The sequence below is a fragment of the Dermochelys coriacea genome, chromosome 1 (genome assembly GCF_009764565.3).
Source record: "Dermochelys coriacea isolate rDerCor1 chromosome 1, rDerCor1.pri.v4, whole genome shotgun sequence".
NCBI lineage: Eukaryota > Metazoa > Chordata > Testudines > Dermochelyidae > Dermochelys > Dermochelys coriacea.
In genome coordinates, this window is record NC_050068.2 from 53192850 (window position 1) to 53218395 (window position 25546).

Sequence of the window (25546 nt, forward strand, 5' to 3'; positions counted from 1 at the left end):
GGCACCTTAGTGACTAACAAATTTATTTGAGCATAAGCTTTCGTGAGCTACAGCTCACTTCATCGGATGCATTCTCTCAACTCTCTTTTATCTTGCTGAAACCTACTCTTGGCTGAAAACTTGAAGTGACCATGGTGAATGAAAAGTGGCAGTAAAGATCATTTTAATCTATAAACTGTCATGTAAAATTACTTTTGAAAAAACCCCCCACAGAATGTAGTCACCACATATCTAAACAGTTTGTCTCAACTAAAAACTGATGTTTAAGGGTTTTCTAGGCTTCTGGTGATACTACAAAATGGTTTTACTAAAAGACAGCGTATATATAGATATGAACCACAAACTATTCCTTGGATAGGTTCGTTTTGACAGGATAAAGTTGCCAATGCTTTTGGACAGGCTTCCCTGGAGAGCACCTAGAAACTTGCTTACACCTGGTAGGGAGCATAATCCACCATCACATTTCTGATCCTGAAAGATTTTTTTCCTTACTGTCCAGACAAAGAGAAGGAATCAGAAGCCATTTCATGTCTGTATCCTGAGCCACTCCTGAGATGTGAATCTAGGGTCCCTTTTTTCTCCCTCCTCAACATATCAGTTTCCTCTTTCACCTTATTTCTTCTACATCTCTTCTTTCTTTTTGCCTTCTATCTAATAAGACTCCAATTCAGAAAGCTATGACAGATTTAATTTTGCAACAGTTTTGCTGTGTTTGGAAAGCAATAAACGATAACAAGCAGCCTAATCTGCAATGAAAAATTTACCTCCCACAAACCAGTGAGAGGAAAATAAAAGCAATTTAGCCAAACATTTGCCAGAGGAGAAAAGCCAAAATGCAGAAATGGCCAATTGGGTCACACGCTGCAGCCTCTGATCTTCTAACAACTGAACAACAAGCACTAGGGACAAAAAGCTGCGTTTTCCTATTCTTTCACAATTATTGATTTAGTCTATTTTGTCCCGAGAAGAAAATGGATTGACTTTTTACAAACAAAAAAACCTGAGAGCTAGTACCTAAAACTTATTCTCGTCTTCTAAGCAAGAGTATTTGATACCATCCAAGAACGTGAGGCAAGGAGTTTACATTTAAAACATTCTACAGAGAGAACATAGGAATTGTTAAAATGAAGACAATTCAATTTTTAATTGTAAATGTTTTTAGTAGGTTTTGTTTATTTTCTTCTTTTTTAGGGTTCATTTAATGAATGTTGAAAAATTTTCATTTTTTGTTTGTTGATCAATCAAAACCAAGACCAAAGCAACCAAACCTAATTTACTGATAAAGTTTGCAAATGGCACAAAAATTGGGGTAGTAGTGAAGAGGAAAGGTCACTGATTCAGAGCAATCTAGATTGCTTGATAAACTGAACACAATCGTGTTTTAATACAGCTAAATGTAAATGTATATATCTAGGAACAAAAAATGGTGGCTATACTTACAGGACGGGGAAGTCTATGCTGAAAAGCATAAGAACAAAAGAATGGTCATACTGGGTCAGACCAAAGGTCCATCTAGCCCAGTATCCTGTTTTCCGACAGTGTCAATGACAGGTGCCACGGAGGGTAAGAGCATAAGCTTTCGTGGGTAAAAACCCCACTTCTTCAGATGCATGGAGTGAAAGCTAGGGACAGCATCCCTGCCCATCCTGGCTAACAGCCATTGATGGAGTAGTGACCCTGAAAAAGATTCGCAAAAAGAAAAGGAGGACTTGTGGCACCTTAGAGCCTAACAAATGTATCTGAGCATAAGCTTTCATGAGCTACAGCTCGCTTCGTCGGATGTAGCTCACGAAAGCTTATGCTCAGATACATTCGTTAGGCTCTAAGGTGCCACAAGTCCTCCTTTTCTTTTTGCGGAGACAGACTGACACGGCTGCTGCTCCGAAACCTGAAAAAGATTTGGGGGTCCTGGTGGATAATCGATCAGCTCCCCGCCTGACACTGTGGCCAAGCGCAATGTGATGCGAGGGTGCAGAGACCAGGGGCTGTCAGGCCGAGGCTCCCGTCGGCACCGGGGCCAGTGCTGTCGGAATATTGCGTCCGCAATTCAAGGCGGCTGTTGCGGGACTGGAAAGGCTGCCGGCTGCCCCGGGCAAGTCACCCACCGGCCGCAGAGGGAGGCGAACCCCGCCCCGAGGTCCCTGCCAGCCTGGGAGAGTCCTTCCCGACCGCCGCGGGCCGCCCCCCGTCTCTGTATGAGCACCGGGCGCCTGGGCCACCACAGGAGCCGGGGGAGCGGGGGGCGGAGCCAGGCCCCGGCGTCGCCGCGCCTCACAGCGGAAGGACCCAGAGTAGCTGCCCCCGTCGCTGCCTGACGAGGACCCGCTCCCTGGCGGTTTTGTTCAGGCGGCGGCCGGGCGGCTCGGACGGGGCGGAAGCGGTGGCGAAGGACCCCTCGGCCGGCCGGCGCAGCGGGCGGCTGACGTGTGCCGGGGGGTGGCGGTGGCGGTTCCTGGGCTCGGACCGGATCATGTGAGTGACACGGACTCGCCCCGCCGCGGCCTCCCCCTGCCCCGCCGGCTCTAACGCTCTGTCCTCTGCCTCCCCAGGTCGAAAGTCACCTTCAAAATCACGCTGACCTCGGACCCGCGGCTGCCCTACAAAGTGTGAGTGACACCCCCGCCCCGGCCGCCTCATGCCTTGTGCGCATGCGCTGCCACATCTACTCCCCCCGCCCCCACTGCCCGTCCTCCCATGGGCACCGTCCCCCGCCCACGGGCACCCCCAGCCACCTCGCCCCGGGCACTGTCCTCTACACCAGCCCTTCCCCCCGCCCCCGTCGTCAAACCCCGGCCTGCCCATGGGCAACATCCCCCTATTAATCCCCCAACTGCCCCACCTCCAGGCACTGACCCCGGCATGCCAGCCCCCACCCTGCCCCCCCATGCCAGCCTCTTGCCACCGACCTCCCTGCTACCTCCTCCTGTGCCTCGTCCGTGGGCACCGCCTCCCTCCCCACACCAGCCCCGCAATCACCCTGACCACAGACACTGCCTCCCCACGCCAGTCCCTCCCACGCCAACAGGCACGGCCCCCTCACATCAACCCCCTTGCCATCGACCCTCGCCATTCATGGGTATTGTCCCTCGCCCCCCCAGCTCCCTCTCCCGGCCCATGGACACTATGCCCCCAGTCATGTGCCCCCGCCGTGCCCACAGACACTACCTCCGGACACTGAACTACCCCTGCCCACTGATACTGTCTGCAAGCCTCCCTCAGCTGTGCCCCCAACCCACCCGTCTTGCCTACAGGCATTGCCCCTGGACCCCTGAGCACTGTTCCCTCCCACATACTTCTTTGTGCACGTAGACACTGCCTCATGCGTATAGTCACAGAGTTTAAGGATAGATGAGACCACCAGATCATGTAGTCTGATTTACTGTAGAGCATAGGTCACCAACACCACGCACTAAACCCAACAACTGAAATTAGATTCAAGTATCGCAGCCCACAGGAGACTAGATTGTTCTAAGCCACAGGCAGAGAACAGGAGGGACTGAAGTGCACTGATGCCAAAGGATCCCGCAATGGCAGAAAATTGATTGAGATATACCCAGATAATCTCAGTAGGTGACCCATACCCCATGCCGCACAGGAATGCGGAAACCCCCTAGGTTCACTGATCTGGGGGAAACATTCTTTCCCAACCCCATATATGGCAGTCAGTTTGACCCTGAGCATGTGAACAAGAACGAGCCAGCAAAGCACATGAGAGAGAGTGCTTGTGTCACTTCAGCATCCTTCTCTTTCCATGTGGGTATTGCCCCATGCCTATAGCTTCAGTTTCATTCCACACGGGCACTGCTCCATACCTGCTGCTTTGTCTGTGGTTTAAAGAACATTAGTTTCACGTGTAGCACAGATGGAAATGGTATTCTTATGGGACTGATTTGTTGCACAGTTACTTGTAATTGATGTTTTTGTGTAGCTTACTAAGGCCATGTTTACACTACACAGTTTTGTCGACATAAGGCAGCTTATGTCAAACTAACTATGGAGGTGTACACACTGCAGTGCTCCTGCCACTTTAACTTGCCTGCTATGCCTACATAATAAAACCACCTCAACGAGAGACTTAAAGCTTAGAGAGAACGGTAGTTAGAGCAACACAGTGTCAGTGTAAACAGTGTGTTGCTTACGTCACCATAAGTGGCCTCCAGAGGTATCCCATAATGCCCACCGTGACCGCTCTGGTCATCGTTTTGAACTCCGCTTCCCTGTAGCCAGGTACACAGGTGAACACTCCACCCCTGTTAAAGCTCTGGGAAGTTTTGAACTTGCTCTTCCTGTTTGCTCGGTGTGGAGAGCTCTCATAGCAACTTCCCAGCAGAGCACGCCAGCTCCACACAGCAAGCATGCTCCTGTCTGAAGGTGGTGGATTTCCTGGGTCTGTGGGGAGAGGAGGCTGTGCAGGCACAGCTCCAATCCAGCTGCAGGAACTTGCTTGGAGCATGGAGGGGTATGGGGAAGGGCTATGATAGGACACACACAGAGCAGTGCTGTGTAAAACTCAGCAGAAGACATGGGAGGCAAATAGTCGCCTCTGGTGCAGAACCGAAGACATGTTGCTTCTACAAGGAGAGGGCTGGAGTCAGGGTGATGGTGAATTGTGCCTCTCCTCCCCTGTTGAGCTCCTCTTATAGCCTTGTGTTCATAACGCACAGCACAATACTGAAGAGCAGTGCAGGTTCTGTGCTTTCTGACACAGACGGCTGGCTCACAGGTTACCAGGGCAGTTGAACAGCAGCTGGAAATCTAGTAGGATGCCCATGGAATGATGGGTTTGTGAAACCTGCGTCATGTGATACTGAACTTGCCACCATGTGTCATTGCAAACTCTTTCCAAAACATCCTGTGGCCAATTACCCAGTGAGATAGCCACCCTCGGTGTACTGCTTTCTGCCTCGATGTAAGAGCTGCTACTGTGGATGCATTCCGCTGATAAAAGGAGCATAGTGTGGACATGCAACAGCGGTTTAATTACAATAGTGGCTGTACATTGACTTAACCTTGTAGTGTAGATATAGCCTAAGTAATAATAATTAATATATGGTTTAAAATGAGTAGTATTCCTTAACTAGATAAAGTTTAAAAATGTGCAGAATTAGGGTGTGGTTCAACGATACTTGGTTCTGATCTGGCTGAATTTAAATTGTTTTAATACTGTCACCTGGACAGTACTTTACCAGATGCACAAAAGGGTAGCTCTATCTTCTTTCCCACCAAACAGATGTGTTCTTTATAGATGGTATATAGCTTTCTACTGCTCCTGATCTGTTTATCTAGGTATCATCTCTATGGGCTGGAATGACACACAGGACTCCTCATTAATCTGTATGATGTAGCACTGAGACCAGATCTACACTACAAACTTACATCAATATAACTACGTCATTCGGGATGTAAAAAATGCATGCCTCTGAGCGATATAGTTATACCGACCTAAACCCCAGTGTAGACTGTGCCCTTCCGTCGATGTAGCTGTTGTCTCTTGCGGGGGTGGATTAACTGTGCCAACAGGAGAAGCTCTTCCGTCGGTGTAGTAGCGTCTTCACTAAAGCCCTGAGTTCATAACTGGCCATATTGCTCATCATGTTCCACAATATGGTTTTTGAGATCTTATCATTAAATCAATGGTACTACTCATGGTATGAAACACCATGTCCCATAGTAAGTGTTTGCAAGATCAGTCTGTTGGTAGGGGAAAGTTGAATATGTAATCTCACACACCCAAAAAGGTATGGAGAGTAGATACTGGGAAGTCTTCCACAAGTCTTACGTGGTAAACATGTTGACATCACTTCTTCTGGAATGCCTGTAATAATTTATTTAAAAATAAAAACTTCAGTTATTTTTTTTGCAATGTACTAGTCTTCTTTCTGTGTTTTAGGCCCTTATCTAGCAGAGCATGTAAGCACATGCTTAACTTAAACGGCACGAGCACTCCCATTGATTTCAGTGAAATTATAATCAATAACTTTAGAACCATTGGAATTAGTCTCTAATTTGGTCTAGAAATCATATTTTCTATTAACTCTTCTTTGTTTCAGGTTAAGTGTGCCTGAAAATACACCTTTCACAGCTGTCTTGAAGTTTGCTGCAGAAGAAGTAAGTGTTGAATTGTGACAATGTTTACATCAAAACCAAAGAGTTAAATTACAATACTCGTGTAAATTTTTGTGTGAAATTATAGATAGCTGGGGCTAGAATGATTCATGTTGGAAGTTTGCTTTTATTGAAAAAGCTAATTGGAATTTCATCAAGGCAGTTGCATAATTATTCTTTTTAAAGTAATAAAAAGTGATATCTGATCCATAATGTATTACATGGGTATAAAATGTGTGTGTGTATGATTTAAAAATATGTAGAGATAGAAAATAGGAAGTAAACATTAAATTAATGAAAGAGAGAAACGTGGTAAGCAGTAATGATTGTGGACAACAAAATGTCATTGGCTTTTTTGCTGTAACACATTAAAACTTGTTTTGGGCTGCGTATGAGGAAGTGCCACATCACAGGTCAGTGGGGAAATGGTGCATCTCTACTTCGCTTTGGTGAATCTACACCTGGAATATTATGATATTTTGACCTTTTTCTTACTCAAGGGAAAGTGATAGTTTGGAGGGATTTCAGAGAAAGTAAAAATGTTGAAGGGGGTGGAGGGATAAATGTGAAGAAAGAGCCAGAGAAATGTGTATAAATTGCTAAGTGATGACTAAGGTGGAGGCATAGCTTGTAAGTATTTGAAGGGTATAAACTCCAAGGAGGAGTAGAGAAGAAGGATGGTCCAGAGGTTAGGTTGCCAGGTTAGGATTTGGGAGCCCCAGGTTCAGTTCTTTGCTTTGCCACAAACTTCCTGTGTGATCTTGAGCGAGTTACTGTTGGCTTGCCATTGTAGGAAAGTTTATACAAGTATAAAGTAAGATGTGAATTTAGGCTGTGTCTACACTGCTACTTTCAGTGCTAAAACTTTAGTCGTTTGGGGTGTGAAAAAACAGACCCCATAGCGACAAAAGTTGTAGGGCTGAAAAGCACCAGTATAGACAGTGCTTTATCACTGGGAGCCATGGTCCTGCCGTTAAAGCTACCACCCCTCATTCGGGGTAGTTATTTTTTATCGCCGGGAGAGCTCTCCTCTGGCAATAAAGCTTGACTACACTGCCCACGTCGCTGTAACATGGGCAGTGTAGTCATACCCTTACACTAATATAGTTATACCAGTATAACTCCCTGTGTGGACACTCTTATTCCTGAATATTGTATTATTGCTGAATTATTATACCAGTATAGTTAAACTGATACAGTTACACCAGCATAGCTTCTTGTGTGGACACTCTTATTCCTGAATAAGAGTGTCCACACAAGAAGCTATGCTGGAGTAATTGTATCAATTTAATTATACTGGTATAATTATATCCGTATAACTGGTAAACCTTTCCTGTGTAGTCAAACCCTTATTCTCTCTCTGTGCCTCGGTTAGATGGATAAAAATAGCTAAAAATAACAGTATGGCTGCAGTGGCTCAGGCTAGCCACTCAAGTACAATCCCACTTTACTCCTTGGCATATGTACTAGAAGAAATAATTACGTATTGGCAGAGGGAATGGACTTGATGACATAGGCCATTCCATATTAGAAAGGGGTTGCCAGTGTAGCTGTTCAGGCAGATCCTCTTACTGGAGATGCAATTTGCATCACCAAAGAGTGCTTTTGCTAGTATAGCTTATACCAGAGGTCGGCAACCTTTGGCACCCGGCCCACCAGAGTAAAGCCAAAGGGATGTGCTAGCCACTGCTTTCCACAGCTCCCATTGACCGGGAACAGCGAACCCTGGTCAGTGGGAGCTGCGGGGCTCCGTACTTGCAGACGCGCCAGATAAACAAACTGGCCCAGCCCGCCAGTGGCTTTACCCTGGTGGGCCGGGTGCCAAAGGTTACCAACCCCTGGCTTATACCAGCTCCCCAAACAAAATAAGCTATACTGGCAAAACGACTTTTTTGATGGTATAACTGCATCCAAAGTATGGCTTTTGTCAGCTTAGCTATGTTGGTGAAGGGTATGATTTTTTTTTTTTTTAAACACACACTCCTAACCAAAATGGCTATGCCAGTAAAACTTTAGAAGTGTAGACCAGACTTTTATAGGACTTTTCCATTTCAAAGGCTTTTGTGTACACTAGAAGCCCATGCTTTAAAAACAGCCATGTTAGGAAAGTATTAGTTATTAAAATGGTCCCATTAAACTACATACAATTGCAACTAGTGTGTATTTATGTACTTTGGATCATGCCTTTTGAAATCAATGGGAGTCTTTCTGTTGACACCAGTGGGCTTTGAATCATCCCCTTTGTGTAGGTTTACAACCTAGAGGGATAATTACAGCTGTTTTCAGGAGGCTTAGAGGGAAAATGAAGAACAATTGTAGTAGTAGGCTCTTGTACCCCACATATCATTAGAGTTCAGTTATATAAATCCACTTATCGCACACAGAAGAAAACATTTTATTTTTAAAAGATTTTGATATTTTTATAGGTTTTTTTTGAAGCTACCTATAATACAATATGATGATATTTAGCTCTTTCACACACTGGTACAAGGATCTATTGAGGGGAGGAGGAAATAGTTAAATGATCACTTTTAAAAATACTGCATTATCTTTGGTTATTATTGTTATTTATAATATTTATTTGTACTGCAGAAGGGTCAACAAGCTCTAATCATGAACCCAAGACCCCAGTGTGCTAGGTGCTATACAAATATAGAGTAAAAAGACTTTGCTTCCTTGCTTATTAGCTACATTCTTTGAGGAAGGGGATGGGGTAATTTAATTTTTAATTCAGACTACAAGTACTGCATGTATTTGGCACTGAAAAGAACAAGACCTGGTTTCTGGCTTTATAAATTAACTATACTCCTTGAACCATTTAGTTTAATGTTAACTCAGTCATTTGAATAGATGAATCATTCATTTACTGTGGAGGGAATTTTTTAAGATAACATACAGAATATCCGTAGCCCATCAGAATAAACATGCTAGTGCTGGTTTAGAATTTTTAAAAAGCATAGTTTACAACGCGTTTCTAAAAAGAAAAGGAGAAAAGCATAAGCTTTTGTGAGCTACAGCTCATTTCATCCGATGAAGTGAGCTTATGCTCAAATAAATTTGTTAGTCTCTAAGGTGCCACAAGTACTCCTTTTCTTTTTGCGAATACAGACTAACACGTCTGCTACTCTGAAACATGTTTCCAGAGGTAGAGAACTAAATGATTTCTAAATTATGTTTTTAGTAGGGCATGCCATCTGAAATATGTAGATATTTTGTTCAGTTTATTAAGATGTTATCAATCCTTAAATATAGTATGAATAGGTTTCATATGAGTTATGTTTTTAATACTATACCTTTTAATATTGTTACCCCTTTTGACTGAGTTGTTAGCTGAATTTGGGGTGTTGCAGGTAGGAGGAGAAATTGATGACAGAAACAGGTATTTTCTTTGATGCAATCTTGTTTGTTTACAAAAATTATACATAAAGTCCTGTTTTCCTGAATACAATAGGAATCAAACAGCAGGAGACAGTTTCATTACTTGCACTTCCATACCTGCTTTGCCACCAGCACTCTGTGCCCACATAGTTTTCTTTCTTAGCTTTCTATCAGGGCCACATTACCAGCACTTCTGTTCCTTTTGACTTTCTTGCTGCTTCGGTCTCTCTGTCTTGCTTCTCACTCTCGCATGTGCACATACACGCACACATGCCCTTAAACGATGCCCAGCTGAGCCCCTGTCCACATAGTTCATGTTCCTGAGTGGCTCGGATGTGCCTTTGTTTTGGCTGGAGACATGGGCCTGTGTTTAGGGTGGAGTTAGCTTAATTGTTTCAGCCACCTGATTTCAATGTCCTGTTCGTATTTATCCTGAATATACAGCAGATGGTTATGCCTGACCCATAACAACAACGTTTAATTCAGCCCATGGCAATATGATTTTTTTTTTTTTTGGTATGACTCGGTGAAGCAAGTATTTAAACCGTGACTTAACCATTCTTTTTATACCTAAGCATTATTTTGCCACAGATATTGCAAAGCATACAAATGTGGACGTTTCTAGAATAAACATGGCATTTGCTTGCAAAAAGCATAAGTCCAGCAAAATTGGATGGCTTTTTCTACAATATCAGATATGATCTTCACATTATTTACCCACAACAGTTTGAAATATAGGCATTCCCGCAAAAAGGTCTTGATCTGGTTCCCGCTTCTTTTAACGGAGCAGGATCAATCCCCAAATCCATATTACTGACACAAAAGCTCTGTTAAAAACAAGTTACAAAGTCAAGCACTCAAAAGTTAAAAAACGCTTGTGCAACCTTAATTTAGCCCCCCTGTGCATTATGATACAGATTTTCATTACATGATCACATACTATTTTTTCCACTGGATCCCTCCCTCATTCAATGCACATCTCCTGTTCTGGAGATGAATCAGGGCAGTGTAGTAAAGGAGGATGCTGTCTGTAGGATCCCTGCCTCAATTGTTGCAGAAATTGAAAATGAACTGTAAGAAGAGAAAGGATGGTTTCCTGGTTAAGGCATCTGGATTCTATCCCTGCTTCTGCCACAGAGTTCCTGAGTGATGCTACCATGCAAGTTATTGAAACCAAACCTTTCAGAGGTGGTCACTAATTATATTTTCCTCATTTTCTGCATGCCCAACTTGAGATCTTGGGCCTCTTTTACAAAAATGCTGATTGCTCACAACTGCATTTGAAGTCCAAAGGAGCTGTGCTTGAATATATAAAGTGGTATAAAAAGTTAAGTACGTTCAGAAATCAAATCCTAAGCATCTCAGCTTGGGCACCCAAAATTGGTGGGTACTTTTTACCTTACTGTCTCTTTGCCTCAGCTCCCATCTGTAAAATGGAGATAATTCCACTCCGTCACCTCACAGGGGTGAAGATAAATTAATTTTATGAAGCACTCGTATACGAGAGTGATGAGGGCCATAAAAAAATCATGCAGATATCTTCAGAGCAGGGTTTGAATCTTGTGTGTTTAATGAGGTCTATGGCCACACCTTACATAAAAAAGATTAATGAACAGCTATACAATACTTTGTATTAATTTGAGCACTGTCCATCCAGTGCATTGAATGAGACAGGGATCTGATGGTAAAAAGAGTATGTGATCATGTAATTAAAGGCTGTATAGTAATGCACATGCACAAGGGGGCTCAATTAAGGTTACACTGGAAACTTTAATTGAGGCATTTCCTAACTGTTAAGTGCTTGACTTAGCAATCTGAATAATGTTTTTTTAGTATAGTTTTTGTGGGTGTGTGTAATTTCCTAGCTTTTTAAACAAGCAAACTGAACAAACATAAATTCCATTATGTGGCATCATATGGACACTCAATGATTCATCAACAGGATTGAACCTTATAGTTCAACCATGCAAATCTCTGCCACCTGAGCTAACAAAGTAACTGATAGTAGTAGTAAGTTGTCATCCTCTGTGTGGGCCAGCAGTAAATGGGGATGAGATACTTTGCCAGTAGGTTTCACACAAATTTTCAGACAACAGAGGACTGTTGGGATAGGAACCTTGGGTTCCATTTCAAGCTCTGGAGGGGAGTGTGCTGTAGTAGGAGCAGACTCTTCTTGTTTCCCCAACATGACCCTGTATGTCCCTGCCCCTCCCCTTCCAACCTGTCCTTTTCCTTTCTTTTCCCCATCTCTGCCTCATTGTCCCAGTCCTTCTTCTCTTGCTTGTCCAATCCATCTCTACTTCTCAGGCTTCTCATTCAAGTCCCAGTTTCCTTGTCCAGCTGGTTCTAATCTACCTTATCCCACTTCCAAACTCCCCGTCCCAACATCCAATCCCATTCTCCTTGCCCAGTCTCTCTCCTTCCACTGGCTCCCAGTTCTATTCTCCCTCCCTGCATTCTTCATCCAGTCCCAGTCTCCCCCTTCTACCTGGTTCCTTGTCCCTGTATTCCCCACTGTCTTATCCCAGTCTCCTTGCCCAGCAAATCCAAGTTCTTTCCTCACAACCTATCTCCTTGTCAGATCTGTCTCCCCTTCCCCCAACACACACACTCTGGTTCCTAGATGCCGCCTCCTTGTTCAGCCTCCCTCCACTTCCTCATGTCGTGTTATCTCAGTGTCTCCCTACCCCAGTTCCCAGTCCTAGTCTCTTCGTCCAACCATTTCCAAACTGCCCTTCCTTCCTACCCAACCAATTAAAGCCTTCCCTTTTCCCACCCTCCACAGCTTCCAGTTCAAGCTTCCTCTCCCTTTTGTTCCCAGTCAACGTCCGCCAAACCTATTCCCTTGCTCAGACAGTTCTGGTTTTCTCTGCTCCTTCCAGCCACAGTCTTGTCAGATTACTTGTCCAAATCTCCTCTTTTCTCTCCCCAAGTCCGCCTTGCATCTACTCTGCTTTTGAATTTGGCAGTTTCCACCTTCTTACTGGCTGAGTGCCAACAGAGGTGTCACTGAGAGCACAGGACAGACAGGTTTCTTGCTCTCAGTTCCAGTGCCAAGCCACACTGCAACCTCTAGCAACCATTACAGGGAAAGTCCAGCTTCTCGTCTGTAGCCTTGGGCTGGAAGGAAGCATGTTCAGTCATTCACTGGAGATGGTGCATATACAGACCAGTCATATAGGGGATGTAAGAGGATGGATGCTTTTTGGGGATAGCCAGCAGTATCCTTTCCGTTACATACAGTTGGTGCATGAATTCAGCGAACATTAGCAAATAATGAGTAACATTGGGAGCCCTCTAAGCACTGATTACTGCTGCTTTCCCCTTTCATCCCAGATGTCATAGACTTGGGCCATATCTACGCTACCACTTATGTCAGCAAAACTTATGTCGCTCAGGGATGTGAAAAAAACACTTCCCTGAGCGATATAAGTTTTGCCGGCATGAGTGGTAGTGTGCACAGCACTTTGTTGGTGGGAGAGCTTCTCCCGCCAACATAGCTTTCACTGCTCGTTGAGCTGGTTTTTTATGTCGACGGGAGAGCTATAGAGTCATGGAGCCATAGGGTTAGAAGGGACTGCAAGGGTCATCTAGTCTAAACCCTTGCCAAGATGCAGGATTTGTTGTGTCTAAACCATCCAAGAACGATGATTATCCAGCCTCTTTTTTGAAAACATCCAGTAAAGGAGCTTCCACGACCTCCCTAGGCAGTCTGTCCTATTGTCCTACTGTTCTTACAGTTTGGAAGTCTTTCCCTGAGATGTAATCTAAATCTGCTATGCTATAGCTTGAAGCCATTGCCACTTGTCCTGCCTTCTGTGGCAAGAGAGAACAACTTTTTTTTATGGCAGCCTTTCAACTATTTGAAGACCGCTGTTATGTCCCCCTCTTAGTCTCCTCTTTTCCAAACTAAACGTACCCAGTTCCTTCAGCCTTTGCTCATATGGCTTGCATTCCATCCTTCTGATCATCTTTATCACTTGCCTCTGGATCCTTTCCAGTTTCTCTATATCCTTTCTATACATAGGTGACCAAAATTGGACACAGTACTCCAGCTGAGGCCTAACCAGCACCGAATTGAGCGGTACTATCATTTCCCATGACTTGCATGCAATGCCTCTGTTTTTTGCAACAGCATCGCATTATTGGTTTATGCTGAGGTTGTGATCCACACAACTTCCAGATCCTTTACAGCAGTGCTGCTGCCAAGCCGGTTATCCGCTATTCTGTATTTTGTGCATTTGTTTTTTCTTCTCTAATTGTAGCACCGTACATTTGTCTTTGTTGAATTTCATTTTGTTGTATATAGCCCAGTTCTCCCATTTATCAAAATCTCTTTGAATTTTAGCTCTGTCCCCAGCTTTGTGCCATCTGCCAGTTTGAACAGTATGCTCTCTAGTCCTACATCCAGGTCATTAATAAAGATGTTAAATAACTCCAGACGCAGAACAGATCCTTGTTAATCCCTCTTTAGACCTCCTTCCAATCTGACATCATTCCATTCAGAGCTACTCTTTGTGGTTGTTTAACCAGTTATATATCCACTTAATGGCAGTTCCTCTGAGCCCACATTAGTTATTAGACTGTCATGTGGGACTGTGTCAAAAGCCTTGCAAAAGTTCGGGTATATTAATGTCCACCACTTTCCCTCTATCCACCAAACCAGTTACCCTGTCAAAGAAGGAAATTAAGCTGGTTTGGCATGATTTGTTCTTAATATATCCATGCTTGCTGCTAGTGATTGCCCCTTCATCCTCCTGGTATTCACAAATTGAATTCATTGCTCTATTAGCTTCCCCGGTATCAAGGTCAGGTTGACTGGTCTACAGATCCCTGGCTCCTCCTTTTCCCCTTTTTTAAAGATGGGCACTACATTAGCCCTTCTCCAGTCTTCTGGGACCACTCCTGTCATTGATGCATTTGCAAATATTATTGTCTATGTTTACCTACATTTTAAATGTATACCAGGACTCAATGAAAAACGAAAAGGCGGCTTGAATCAATGTGACTTTCTCTGGTAATGGTAACCCTTTGTCCACACCTACTATTTTCTCCTGTACTCTGATAATATGTGGTAGACCATTTGAGTCCAGAAACAGAGCATACTGGGTCAGATCTTTAAAAGATTTAAGCTTGTGAGACACTTTATGGACCTGTGTGTTTATAGGATGGGGATGTTAGATTGGAAGCTCTTTGAAGCAAGAACTGTATTTTATTATATCTTTGTACAGCACCTAATACAATGGGGTCCAATTCTGGCTGGGACCTATTGACAGTACTGCCACATAAAAATAATATCGTAGTCCATCAAAATTCCTAACTGTTTTCAATGCATTACCTTAATATAGCAGGTTTCAGAGTAGCAGCTGTGTTAGTCTGTATTCGCAAAAAGAAAAGGAGTACTTGTGGCACCTTAGAGACTAACAAATTTATTTGAGCATAAGCTTTCATGAGCTACAGCTCACTTCATGTGAAATAAACAGTAATAATAACAAAATAAATAAATTTGTTAGTCTCTAAGGTGCCACAAGTACTCCTTAATATAGCAAAATCAAGTAGCCTAAAGTGAATGTTTTCAAGCCAAGAGACTTTTGAAAAACTTACTGAAAATACAGTCAGAAGTGCAGAGTAGAGTCTATTTTCTACCTGGCCAGCTGTGACAGGTGTTTTTTTGTTTTTTTTTTAAGGAGTTAGCAGTTTAGGAAATGGTTGTAAATTCCCCCACATAAATTGTCTCAGTAGCGGACCATCCCTGCCAAGCCCCAAGTCAAGTCAAGCAGGAACTCTGCATTGTGATTCCGCTCATTGTGCTCTTAATAAACGTTACTAAATATGCACACCAATGATTTCAGTTGCTCATGCACTGAAAAACACCATAGCTCTCAATACTGGGACTGTGTACATTTCAGATTTCAGCCATTTTTGCTATAGCCATGTCTTTAAAAAAATAAAATAAAATCACCTTTACGCAAAGACCAAGGCTCTGCAAATTCTTATGCAAACGCTTAACTTTGTGCCCATGAATGATACTTAAGTAAATTCCGTGAAATTGTTTATGTACATAAGTGTTTGAAGACTTTATTTGGCCATTTTTATTCCAGTAGGTTTTGGCATCTATATTTGGTCAATTTAAATTAAAGAAAATTATAAAACAAAATTGCATATTTGTTCCAGAAATGTATGCAATTTAGTAGTTATTCATTTTCATCAACATTTTTGGTGCTGGTCCTTACAGTATTTTCAGAATAATTATTTTGTGAACTTTTCAGTTAGCATAATTTTGACATTATTTCCAGATTTTTTTTTCAGATTATTAGATCTAATCAACTGTTTTAACACTGTGTACTTTATGTTCCATGTAACCTCTTAGTGCATAATAAGCTTTGATTGTAAACAATTATTTTGATAGTCCTATAAAATCTGAAGATAATTTTTTCCATAATTATTCTTTATACAGGCCTAAGCATCTAAAATTACAACAGAGTTTGAATGTTCACTGTAGTATTTTCCATGTTGTTGTCTGTCTTTAAAACTAATTTGTCATACTTTTGTGTCCTTTAGTTCAAAGTTCCTGCAGCAACAAGTGCTATTATAACAAATGGTAAGAATATGTTTTTTATATTGTTGATTCAGTTAAGCTGTATTTCAGAAAAATATAAGCAGGTTTTCTCTATAACCTAACCAGCATACAAACTGATGAGTTTCAAATACCTCACTGTTATACATAATGCTGGTGCATGGAATTTTGCCATTAATATTTTATTTCTATTTGAGAGGTTTTATTCTACAGCATATCTTGTGGTTCACTATGCTGAAATTTTTGTCATCAGCTGTAAATAATAAAGCTGACTAGAGATACTTTTTGGCAATAAGAAATTAATAGAGACTGATATTTAATACTTATTACAGTATATTGTTTAGAACCTTGTATATTTTGCATCCGTTTTAATGTTGTAAGTTTACACTAAGAGATACTTGGATCTATTTTTGTTTTAGCCCCTAAATTAAATGGGTTTTTTTGTTTGTTTCTTTTTAAAACTTAGATGGAATAGGAATAAACCCTGCACAGACAGCGGGTAAGTAGTTATTTGTGAAGTCCAATTAAAAATAAAAAAGGTGAAGGTGTCTGGGGCTCAGCGGGGGGGTGTCTAGATGTGGGGGTCTAGAGCTCTGTGGGGTGGGGGTCTGGTGGGAGGGTGGGACTTATTCAGTTATGATGCACCACAGTGAATGACTTATGTTCTCATCTAGTTTATCCAAGTTTCAACAGCTTTTCAAATAGGGATCCAGAAGTACTAAACAGTGGCTGAAAACTGCATCCAAAGCCTCATCTCAAACATTATTAAGATCACGTAATTATTGATCAATATTTTGTTTATTTAGATCTGTGAAACAGTAGGCACCTAGCTAATATTCCAGGGCCCTCACATAAATACTTAATATGATAATGAAAAAGAAATAGCAACCCCATAATATAATACTAAATAACCATGCAGGGAAAAAACAACAACCTTTAACTTCCCCAGTACATCACTCAGCAATATTTACTACTTCTGCAGCCTTTCTAAATAGATTTAGCAGTGTGCCCTGAAGGTCAACTGATTAAAGCTACTTTGGACTGGGTGAGAGAAATATTCCAAAGGAAAGGGAAACATTCCTACCAGCAGTCTCCTCTCACTCATATCGAGGGGGATCCAGTTAAAGGACCTCTTCTGATCTCAACTGTGGCAATGTGCCACAGAGACAGAGGAGGTCTCTCAAATAGGAAGATTTGAAGTCACTTTAAAATCAACATCTTAAACTGCACCCAGAAACACACAGGCAGCCAGTGCATATTTTGGAGCCTTCATTGGGTATGCACATGGAAAGACGGTCGGTTTACAAAGCAGGCTGCTGCATTCTGCCCTAGTTTACCTTACAAATAAATTTAATGTTTAACCTTAAGAGAACATTGCAGTAGTCTAGTCTCCAAGTGACAAAGGCACGATTTATGTTGGCAAGGTACACTTTGGAAAGTCTTTTGTGACTTTTGCCAAATCTTCTGATTGCTTTACCGAGCCTACCAATGTCATCTCCTTCTTATCTGGATTGAGCCTCAGCCAGATCTAACTCATCTGTGTCCCAGCCTCCACCAAACATTGTGGAAGACACACAACCACTCGGGATCAAAAGAGAGAGAAAAATGAAGCTGGGTGTTTTCAACACATTGGAGATACAACAACTCTTTCTTTCCCACTAAGGCCCAGTCCCACAAAGGACTTAAGCACCTTGCTGAATCAGGATATAATCCACTAACATCCTCATATGTACACTGAATGAGAAGGAGGAGAGATTAATAAGACTGGGACTTTTCAGCTTGGAAAAGAGACAACTAAGGCAGAATATGATAAAAGTCTATAAAGTCATGACTGGTGTGGAGAAAGTAAATAAGGAAATGTTATTTACTCCTTACTACACCAAATTAAATTAATAGGCAGCAGGTTTAAAACAAAAGGAAGCATTTCGTCACAGAAAACACAGTCAACTAGTGGAACTCTTTGCCAGAGGATGTTGTGAAGCCCAGACTATAACAGAGTTTAAAAAAAAAAAAAAAAAAAAAGTAGATCAATTAATGGAGGATAGGTCCATCAATGGCTATTAGCCAAGATGAGCTGAGATGCAACCCCTTCTTTGAGTGTCCCTAGCCTCTATTTGCTAGAAGCTGGGAATGAGCAATGGGATGAATCACTTGAGTACTTGCTCTGTTCATTCCCTCTGGGGCACCTGGCATTGGCCATTGTCGGAAGACAGGATACTGGGCTAGATGGACCTTTGGTCTGACTCAGTATGGCCGTTCTTATGAGAACAAGATAGTATCTTACAGAATCTAAGGCAGATGATTAATCTAATAATGCAGTATGGATACTTGAACTTCATCCATCACCACTAGAAGTCATCTCGGAATGTTACAAGAGCAATATCGTAATTGACATGGGTCAAATAAATCAGAGGCATCTAGGTACCGAGAGTTTTCACCACAATCTTCTCATGATTCTTAGCTGCAAAAGGAAGATTAGACACAGGGTGATCGGAAGCCAGATTGTCAGCGTCAAATGACAGTTTCTTAAATATGTACCGATACTGCTAAGCAATGCTGGCACATTGCTCCTCTGAAAGTGTTGAAAGTCTTTACCAGCAGTAGGCTCTGCACATTTACTGGTATTTAGTGCCCCATGCTTCAGTTTCCATGGGTCATACGTAAACCTAGATGACTAATGACAAAGCTGGTTATCAATAGACATGGTATCATGTACTACTCCTGGGGGAATTCTGTGCCACTGCGCATGTGCAGAATTTATTTTCCATACAGATTTCTTTGCTTCCCCACAGAAAAATGACTTTCTGATGGGGAAACAAAGGGAAGCCACAAGCGCGGTCATGCAATCCTCCCCAGGAGTATGTTTCAGGTGCCCAGGACAGCCGGAAGAGAGGTAAATCTCTGTGGTGCAGGAGATGGGACTGGGGAAGACCCAGCTCCCTACCCTGTGCTGGGCCCAGCTGCTAGTCCTGGCTGGACTGGGGACAACGGGATTTCGTCTTGCCTTCCACAGCATCTGGGGCTGGGTAAGACCCACCCCCAGATTTCTCCCCCAGCTGCAGGAAGCTCTGCAAACTCCCCCATTCCCCCGCTTCCTGCACCCATCACTCCTCAGCTGAAGAGGGAGGAATGCCTGTATAGGGAGCGGCTCCCCCATCCACACAATCCCCATGCATCGAGACCCCCTCATACCCAGACCCTCCCGTCGATCCTCACTCCCCACACTCAGAACTTCCCCGATGAGCCCCACTCCCCCCACATCTGGACCACCCCAACAAAACACCCGGATTCCCACCCCACCGAGCGTCAATCAGCTGCACCTGGATCCCCACCACACTGAGCCACACTCCTCCAGCATCTGGATACCCCACTGATTCCACCCTCCCACCAGACCCCCCCCCACAGAGCTCTAGACCCCCACATCTAGACACCCCCCCGCTGAGCCCCAGACACCTTCACCTTCCCCCGCCCCACAGAGTCCCGTTACCATTCCACCCAGAACTCCCCCAACAAGCCCCTGTACATCCAGATCCCCTACTGAGCTGCCTGCACCCAGATTGCCCTACACAGAACCCTTTCAACCCACACCTGGATCGCGCCCACACTAAGCCGCTCCACACTTGGATCTTGTCTTGCTGAGCCTGCCTACTCACTCCTGGTGCACCTGCACAGAGTGGGGATGTTTCTGGGGCAGGCCCAGTCCTTGTGCTGTGTCAGGGTTGGGTGCAGACTCACTGCTGAGTTCGGGGTGGGGGGAACTGCACAGGGATCTCCCACCTCTGTGCAGCCAGTGGCCTGTGCTCCCCAGTGCCATGCTCAAGCCTCCACATTATTTCATTTTTTATTTAAATAAAATTTGCAGAATTTTAAAATATTGTGCGCAGAATTTTTAATTTTTTGGTGCAAGATTTTTAATGTTTCAGCTCAGAATGACCTCAGGAGTAATCATGTACTTACCGATATACAAGAACTCCTGTTTTTGATATTTTCATTTAAGATGCTTTTGGTGCTTTAAAATCTCATTTGATAGAGCAATAGTTTCAGTCTTTAGAAATCTCAGAACGTGAGGATCTATTGGAAAAAAATTAATGTTATCCCTGCAGATCTCAGTCATTCCATGAGAAGTCACAGTCCTTCCATGCCATTCCCCGTCTCCCCACCCCAACAACAGTAATGTTATTTTGCCAAAATATATTCTCTCCTCCTCCCCCACATTGACTCTGTATTACCTCCATTTTGGAGGGGGAAGTAAAAGATGCAGAGCAGGAGTTAAAGCGATCCAACCAGCATTAACTCCCATACAGATTTCCATTTGGAAGACACTCTGGTTTGGGGGCAAGCATGCCGTACCTTTATAAAGAAAACACTGTTGCATTAATGGTAGAGGCAGGGAGTAAGGGGCAGGAGTGAGTGGTGTGTGAATGGGGGTAAATGTGAGCCTGTTTAAATAACATTTGTACAGCTTTTGTGTAGTGGCACAAGTACATTTCATCCAGATTAGAGGGTTTAGTCCTCAGGGTATCAGATTCATTGTTCAAGCCCAAATGTGTTTGGATATAATCTGCTTTATTTTCATGTTTCCTTTGTTGTGCTTTGGCTTTGTGAGTAGCATGAAATAATACATATAAAATCTTTTGGCTTTTTTGTGCTTCAGCAGTATATGCTCCTGGCAAACCTCTTAAAAGTATATGCTTGTGGCAGAACACTCCAAGTGCGTGGATCCGCCAGCCCTCATTAGACTGGACAAATAGAATGTTTTAAATCACCACCATGGTGCCTAAAGTGTCCCTTAGTTTTAACTTCAAGGGAAACACATAAATGTTGCTCCACTGTAGTGATAACTTGGACAAGTGTTAAAGATTTTGATCTCTGTCATAAAAGCAAGCACTTGGCAGAAGTGATGTTGAGACTTCTGGGAGAGAACTTATAACAGGCATATTTTCACATGTAAGTACCAAGGGATAAGTGCCTTTGATATTTGTCACATGTAGGTAGATTTTTGGGGGGAATAGAATTGAAATTTATACAGGAAGTACTCCCTAAATGTTAGATATTTTTTACTTAAAACTGCTTTATCTTCCTGAAATGCCTATCGCTACCGGCAGTATAGGCCTGCTATCCATTTAAATTGTGGTTAAGGTTGTACAGAAGCTAGGTTTTGTTTGCTCAGTCATACTAGTAGTTCGCAGTCTCAGTGTACCTGTGTTTTTTGTATTATCATTGGATTGGAACAGCTACCTAAGGATTGGACAGTGCTTCCTAAAAGGTGGACTCACTCTCACCCCTTGTTTTCTCTGTCTTTCTTTCATTTCCTGTGTGGTCTCATTTCTCCACCACCATCACTACCACCACCCTTTATGTCCCTTTATCAATTACTCCCCCTCCACTCTCATTTTACTTTCTCATGTTATCTCATCTTCTTTCCACCTCCAACCTTGTGGTGGTGGTGGTCTGTCTCATTCCCTGTCCAACCATTATTCTCTGTTTTATTCTCTCTCCCTACTTTGGTTTTCCTGATGCTTTGTTCCAACCTGTCCTAGTGTATGTGTGAGCATTAAAGTGAAATTTACTAAATTCCTGATCTCTGAAGTGTACTGTCTGCAGGTTGTTAAGATATTAGAAAGAGGTCTTCATTTTGCTGCCAGCACAATACAGCTGACTGAGAGAAAAGGAGAAGGAAGGAATTAAGGAGGAGGAAAAGAGAGACGCAAAAATAGTATATAATTTTCTGTTTTCAGAGGCAGAGATGAGGAACCGCTGACAGAGCTAGAAGATACATTTTCTAGTGTAATACATAAAAGTCGAGGAGTGGGTCTGTTTTTCTCTCCAATGTCCTGCTCAGGAAAGAAATTAAAAAGTGTTGCTGCAGAGATGTAGAGAGATGATTCTTTCAATTTACAACCACTGTAATAAATATTTCTTAAGGCTCCACTAGATTTCTTTCTTTTCATTTCATTTACAGTTTGAGCTGATCATAATGTTTTAAAATAAAAACAATGGAAAAAGTTTTGACCAAATTTTCACATTCTCCTCCTCCCCCCTTCTAACCAATATAGAACTGGTCAAACTTTGCCCGCTCCTTTTTTACACTTACACACACACACACACACTTTTCATAGCTCTGTTTACAAACCAGGATATCAAGATGATTTACCGCTTTCTAATTTTTGGTTTTAGATGTATAATTTAATCGCCATCTCTAGCAGACACTTCGGTTGACATTCACATTTGAGAGGTTAAACATCCAATCAAGAAAGCTTTTTTCATTTGAAGCTTTATTCCCTGATATGCAAATACCTGTGAACAGGTAGTAACCTATAGCATATGTTGACAATAGGGTAGAAAATTTTGAAGGAAATCTGATTTTAATGATGTTTGACTGCTTTGAGGGTCATCGAGCACAGAATGGGTAACATTTAAGTTAATTTAGGACTATGTTTTGACATTACAAACCGCCCAGTGTAAGAAACAGTAGTCTGGAGGAGTTGAAAATCTACTTTCCAGCCTCCTGGCTGCTCCAGATTGGCCTAAACTGTATCAAGTCTATACCCAGTGCTATGGAATCTCCCTGATGTGCCGCACCACCAAGGTTCATTTGGGTGTGTGGGAAAGAGCAGAGCCAAGATTCCACCCACTCTCTCCCCACCCCCTTCAGTGCACCTCTAAAAAAGGGTGGAAGTAGCAACTCTGCTGAACCTGCTTCTCCCTTTGTGTTGCTTCCCATGATGTGGGTAGCTGGAACAGAGTTTAAGGGCATCTTGTGCCCCTGTACCTCCACCAAGAGATGTGTACCTGTATATAAATTCATAGTAAGATCTCCTTAGGCTTGGAGAACTTTAAAAACCTGTAAGAAGACTCAGTGCATTAGACCCTGTGAAAAAAGTTCTTGAAAACACAAGCTAATGAGTGAGAAGCTGACTTTTCCTGCTTCATTGTTATTCAAGAAAGATAGTATATTTATATTCAGACAAAAAATTATGTTGAGTTAGTTAAGGTTGGGAGTATGTGTCAGTGATGTTAGGGTTACCAGGTGTCCAGTTTTCGACTGGAACACCCGGTCAAAAAGGGATCCTGGCGGCATTGGTCAGCACCGCTTAACAGGCTGTTAAAAATCCGGTTGGCGAGGGGCTGGCTCCACACGGCTCCCAGGAAGCATTTGGCATGCCCCTCCGGCTTCTAGGCATGGGGCGGCCACCCCGAGCTCAAGCTCTGCAGTTCCCACTGGCCAGGAACCTGCCCCAGCTCTGAGCCCCCTCCCACACCCAAACTCCTTCCCAGAGCCTGCAAACCCTCCTGCGCCCCAACCCCTTGCCCCAGCTCAGAATTCCTTCCTGCACCCAAATTCCCTCCTGGAGCCCATACCCCTTCCCGCACTCCAACTTCCAGCCCTGAGCCCCCTCCCGCACTCCGAACCCACAGCCCCACCCCAGAGCTCACCCTCCCAGCTTGAGTGTTCACCCCCCCATACTTCAACCCCTGCCCCGCACACTGAGCCCCTCATTTCTGCCTCTACCCCAGAGCCTGCACCCCCAGTCAGAGCCCCCCTCCACTCATGCACCTCAACCCTCTGCCCCAGCCTAGTGAAAACGAGCGAGTGAGTGAGGTTGGGGGAGAGTGAGAGCAAGCAATGGAGGAACGGGGAGATGGAGTGACCTGGGGCGGGGTCTCTGGGGTGGGGCAGGGCAAAGGTGTTCAGTTTTGAGCACTTTGTTTAATTTTTGTGACAGCCAGCTAGACTGTACTACTTGATCTACATTGTTAAAAACTCACTACTGTGCACAATATATGGTATGAATAAAGCAGACACAGCAGGCTTTACATAATGCTGGGAGGCCTTGAAAGCATATTGTATTTGCAATATCTTTGCTTTTTATTCTTTCCTTGAATTTTTGTTATGTTTAAAATCATGGTGAAACTATTAATTTATATTGTTAACTAATGAGCTTAATATGTAATCTCGTGCCTGGCTTTTTTGTTTTAAATTGCAAAGTGTTCATTAGACTGTGCATATGTGAGAGGAACTGGAAAATGTTATAAAGTACACAGTCAGTTTCTCATGCGTAAGAGAAATTCTGACTATGTAATTGAAAACTGAAACATGATGATATTATTGTTCCTAAGATCATACTTACACCTTTTGGTAACTGATTTCCTTGAAGAGCTCTTACTGATTACACATACGTGTATTTAACCTATAGGTGACCAATTTTCTCTTTTTTTGTTTAGGAAATGTTTTCCTAAAGCATGGTTCAGAACTACGGATTATTCCCAGAGATCGTGTTGGGAGCTGTTAATATCTACTGAGTGGTTTTGGAATAAGTGAAATCACCATGCTAAAGAATAAATGGTCATATTTATTTTGGAATTCTACAGTAAAACTAATGAATCAGCCTGTTTTAAAATTACTTACAATGACTTCCTGGGATTTAAAAATTAATTAAAAACAGAGTTTTCATTTTCTTTCCCTGTTAGCATTTAACAAATCATAAGCTGGCCTGGCCCTTCATCTACTAACAGAAGAATGGTCTGATGTAATGCTATATTCTTGAAAGCAGGATGGACCTCTTTCTTTTTACTAACAGAACCTCTTAGGAAATGTTATTGAAAACAAAAGGGCAAACCTTGTCAGTAGAAACATACAACTGTGATTGATAGATTAATAACAAAATCCAGTATTTAGAAGTTCATTTCATGGAAGGAGAAGCTGTGTTTGATTTTTAGAAAAGGAGATCATTAGTGAAATGCTTTCCTACTGAAAGCTAAAACACAAGTTTAAGCCCTGAATTATGTATAATGTACATTGTCAAACTCAAAGAAACAATTTTCCTCACAGTTAAAATTTTCAGTCCAAATAGAAGGAGTATCTTGAAAACTTCAGACTCTTGTTACTGAAATATGCAGAGAACTTCTAAGAAATGTAAATACTTGGCTACAATCATAAGGTACTGGAAAAAAATTAAAGAAAAATAAATATACTTTTGTTAAATCTTCATTTGAGCTTCATTGGTCAAACTAGCTTTTACAAATTTTCACTGATACTGGATTTAACATTTTAAATAAAGTGTCCTCAATTGAAAGATGGTGTAAAATCACAAATCATGGGAGTCCCGTGTGCTGTATGATAGGGATTTATCAGTTGAGTACTACATTCCTTTATCTGCAAACATATTTATTTGAAGAAAATGTCTTAGTTTGTTGCTACTATGTGTTTCTTGGAAAACAGCTGGGAATCACTTGCATGTTTGTATGTTCAGAAATTAAGCATTTTGTTTATAAATTGTCTGAAGTTAAATTGTTACATCAACCATTGACCTACATTGGAGAAACCAGTATGTCTTGTTTTGACACACAATGCTATACTGTAGTTTCTAGATAGTATGCATTTTGCCAAACAAATCATGATTGCATTTTTATCTATCCTCATACATTTAATTTATTGAGGTTACAAAAAATTGAACAATAAACAATAATACTTTGTAAAAACAA

At 42.5% G+C, this 25546-nt stretch overlaps 1 protein-coding gene across 1 annotated transcript; it reads left to right on the forward strand.

The window, feature by feature from the left end:
* Positions 1–1544: 1544 nt before the first annotated feature.
* Positions 1545–25546, forward strand: UFM1 (ubiquitin fold modifier 1). Its single transcript, XM_038389375.1, has 7 exons — positions 1545–1563; positions 2022–2472; positions 2550–2606; positions 6051–6108; positions 16045–16084; positions 16527–16559; positions 24287–25546. Exons 1-7 carry the CDS (start codon positions 1545–1547, stop codon positions 24352–24354), a joined length of 726 nt encoding a protein of 241 aa, XP_038245303.1. The 3' UTR covers positions 24355–25546.

Excerpts from the sequence above, each read along its gene's own strand:
- UFM1 (XM_038389375.1), top strand. Across the intron at positions 2,473-2,549 it reads CTGGGCTCGGACCGGATCAT|GTCGAAAGTCACCTTCAAAA; the intron begins GTGAGTGACACG and ends CTGCCTCCCCAG. Across the intron at positions 6,109-16,044 it reads TGAAGTTTGCTGCAGAAGAA|TTCAAAGTTCCTGCAGCAAC; the intron begins GTAAGTGTTGAA and ends TGTGTCCTTTAG.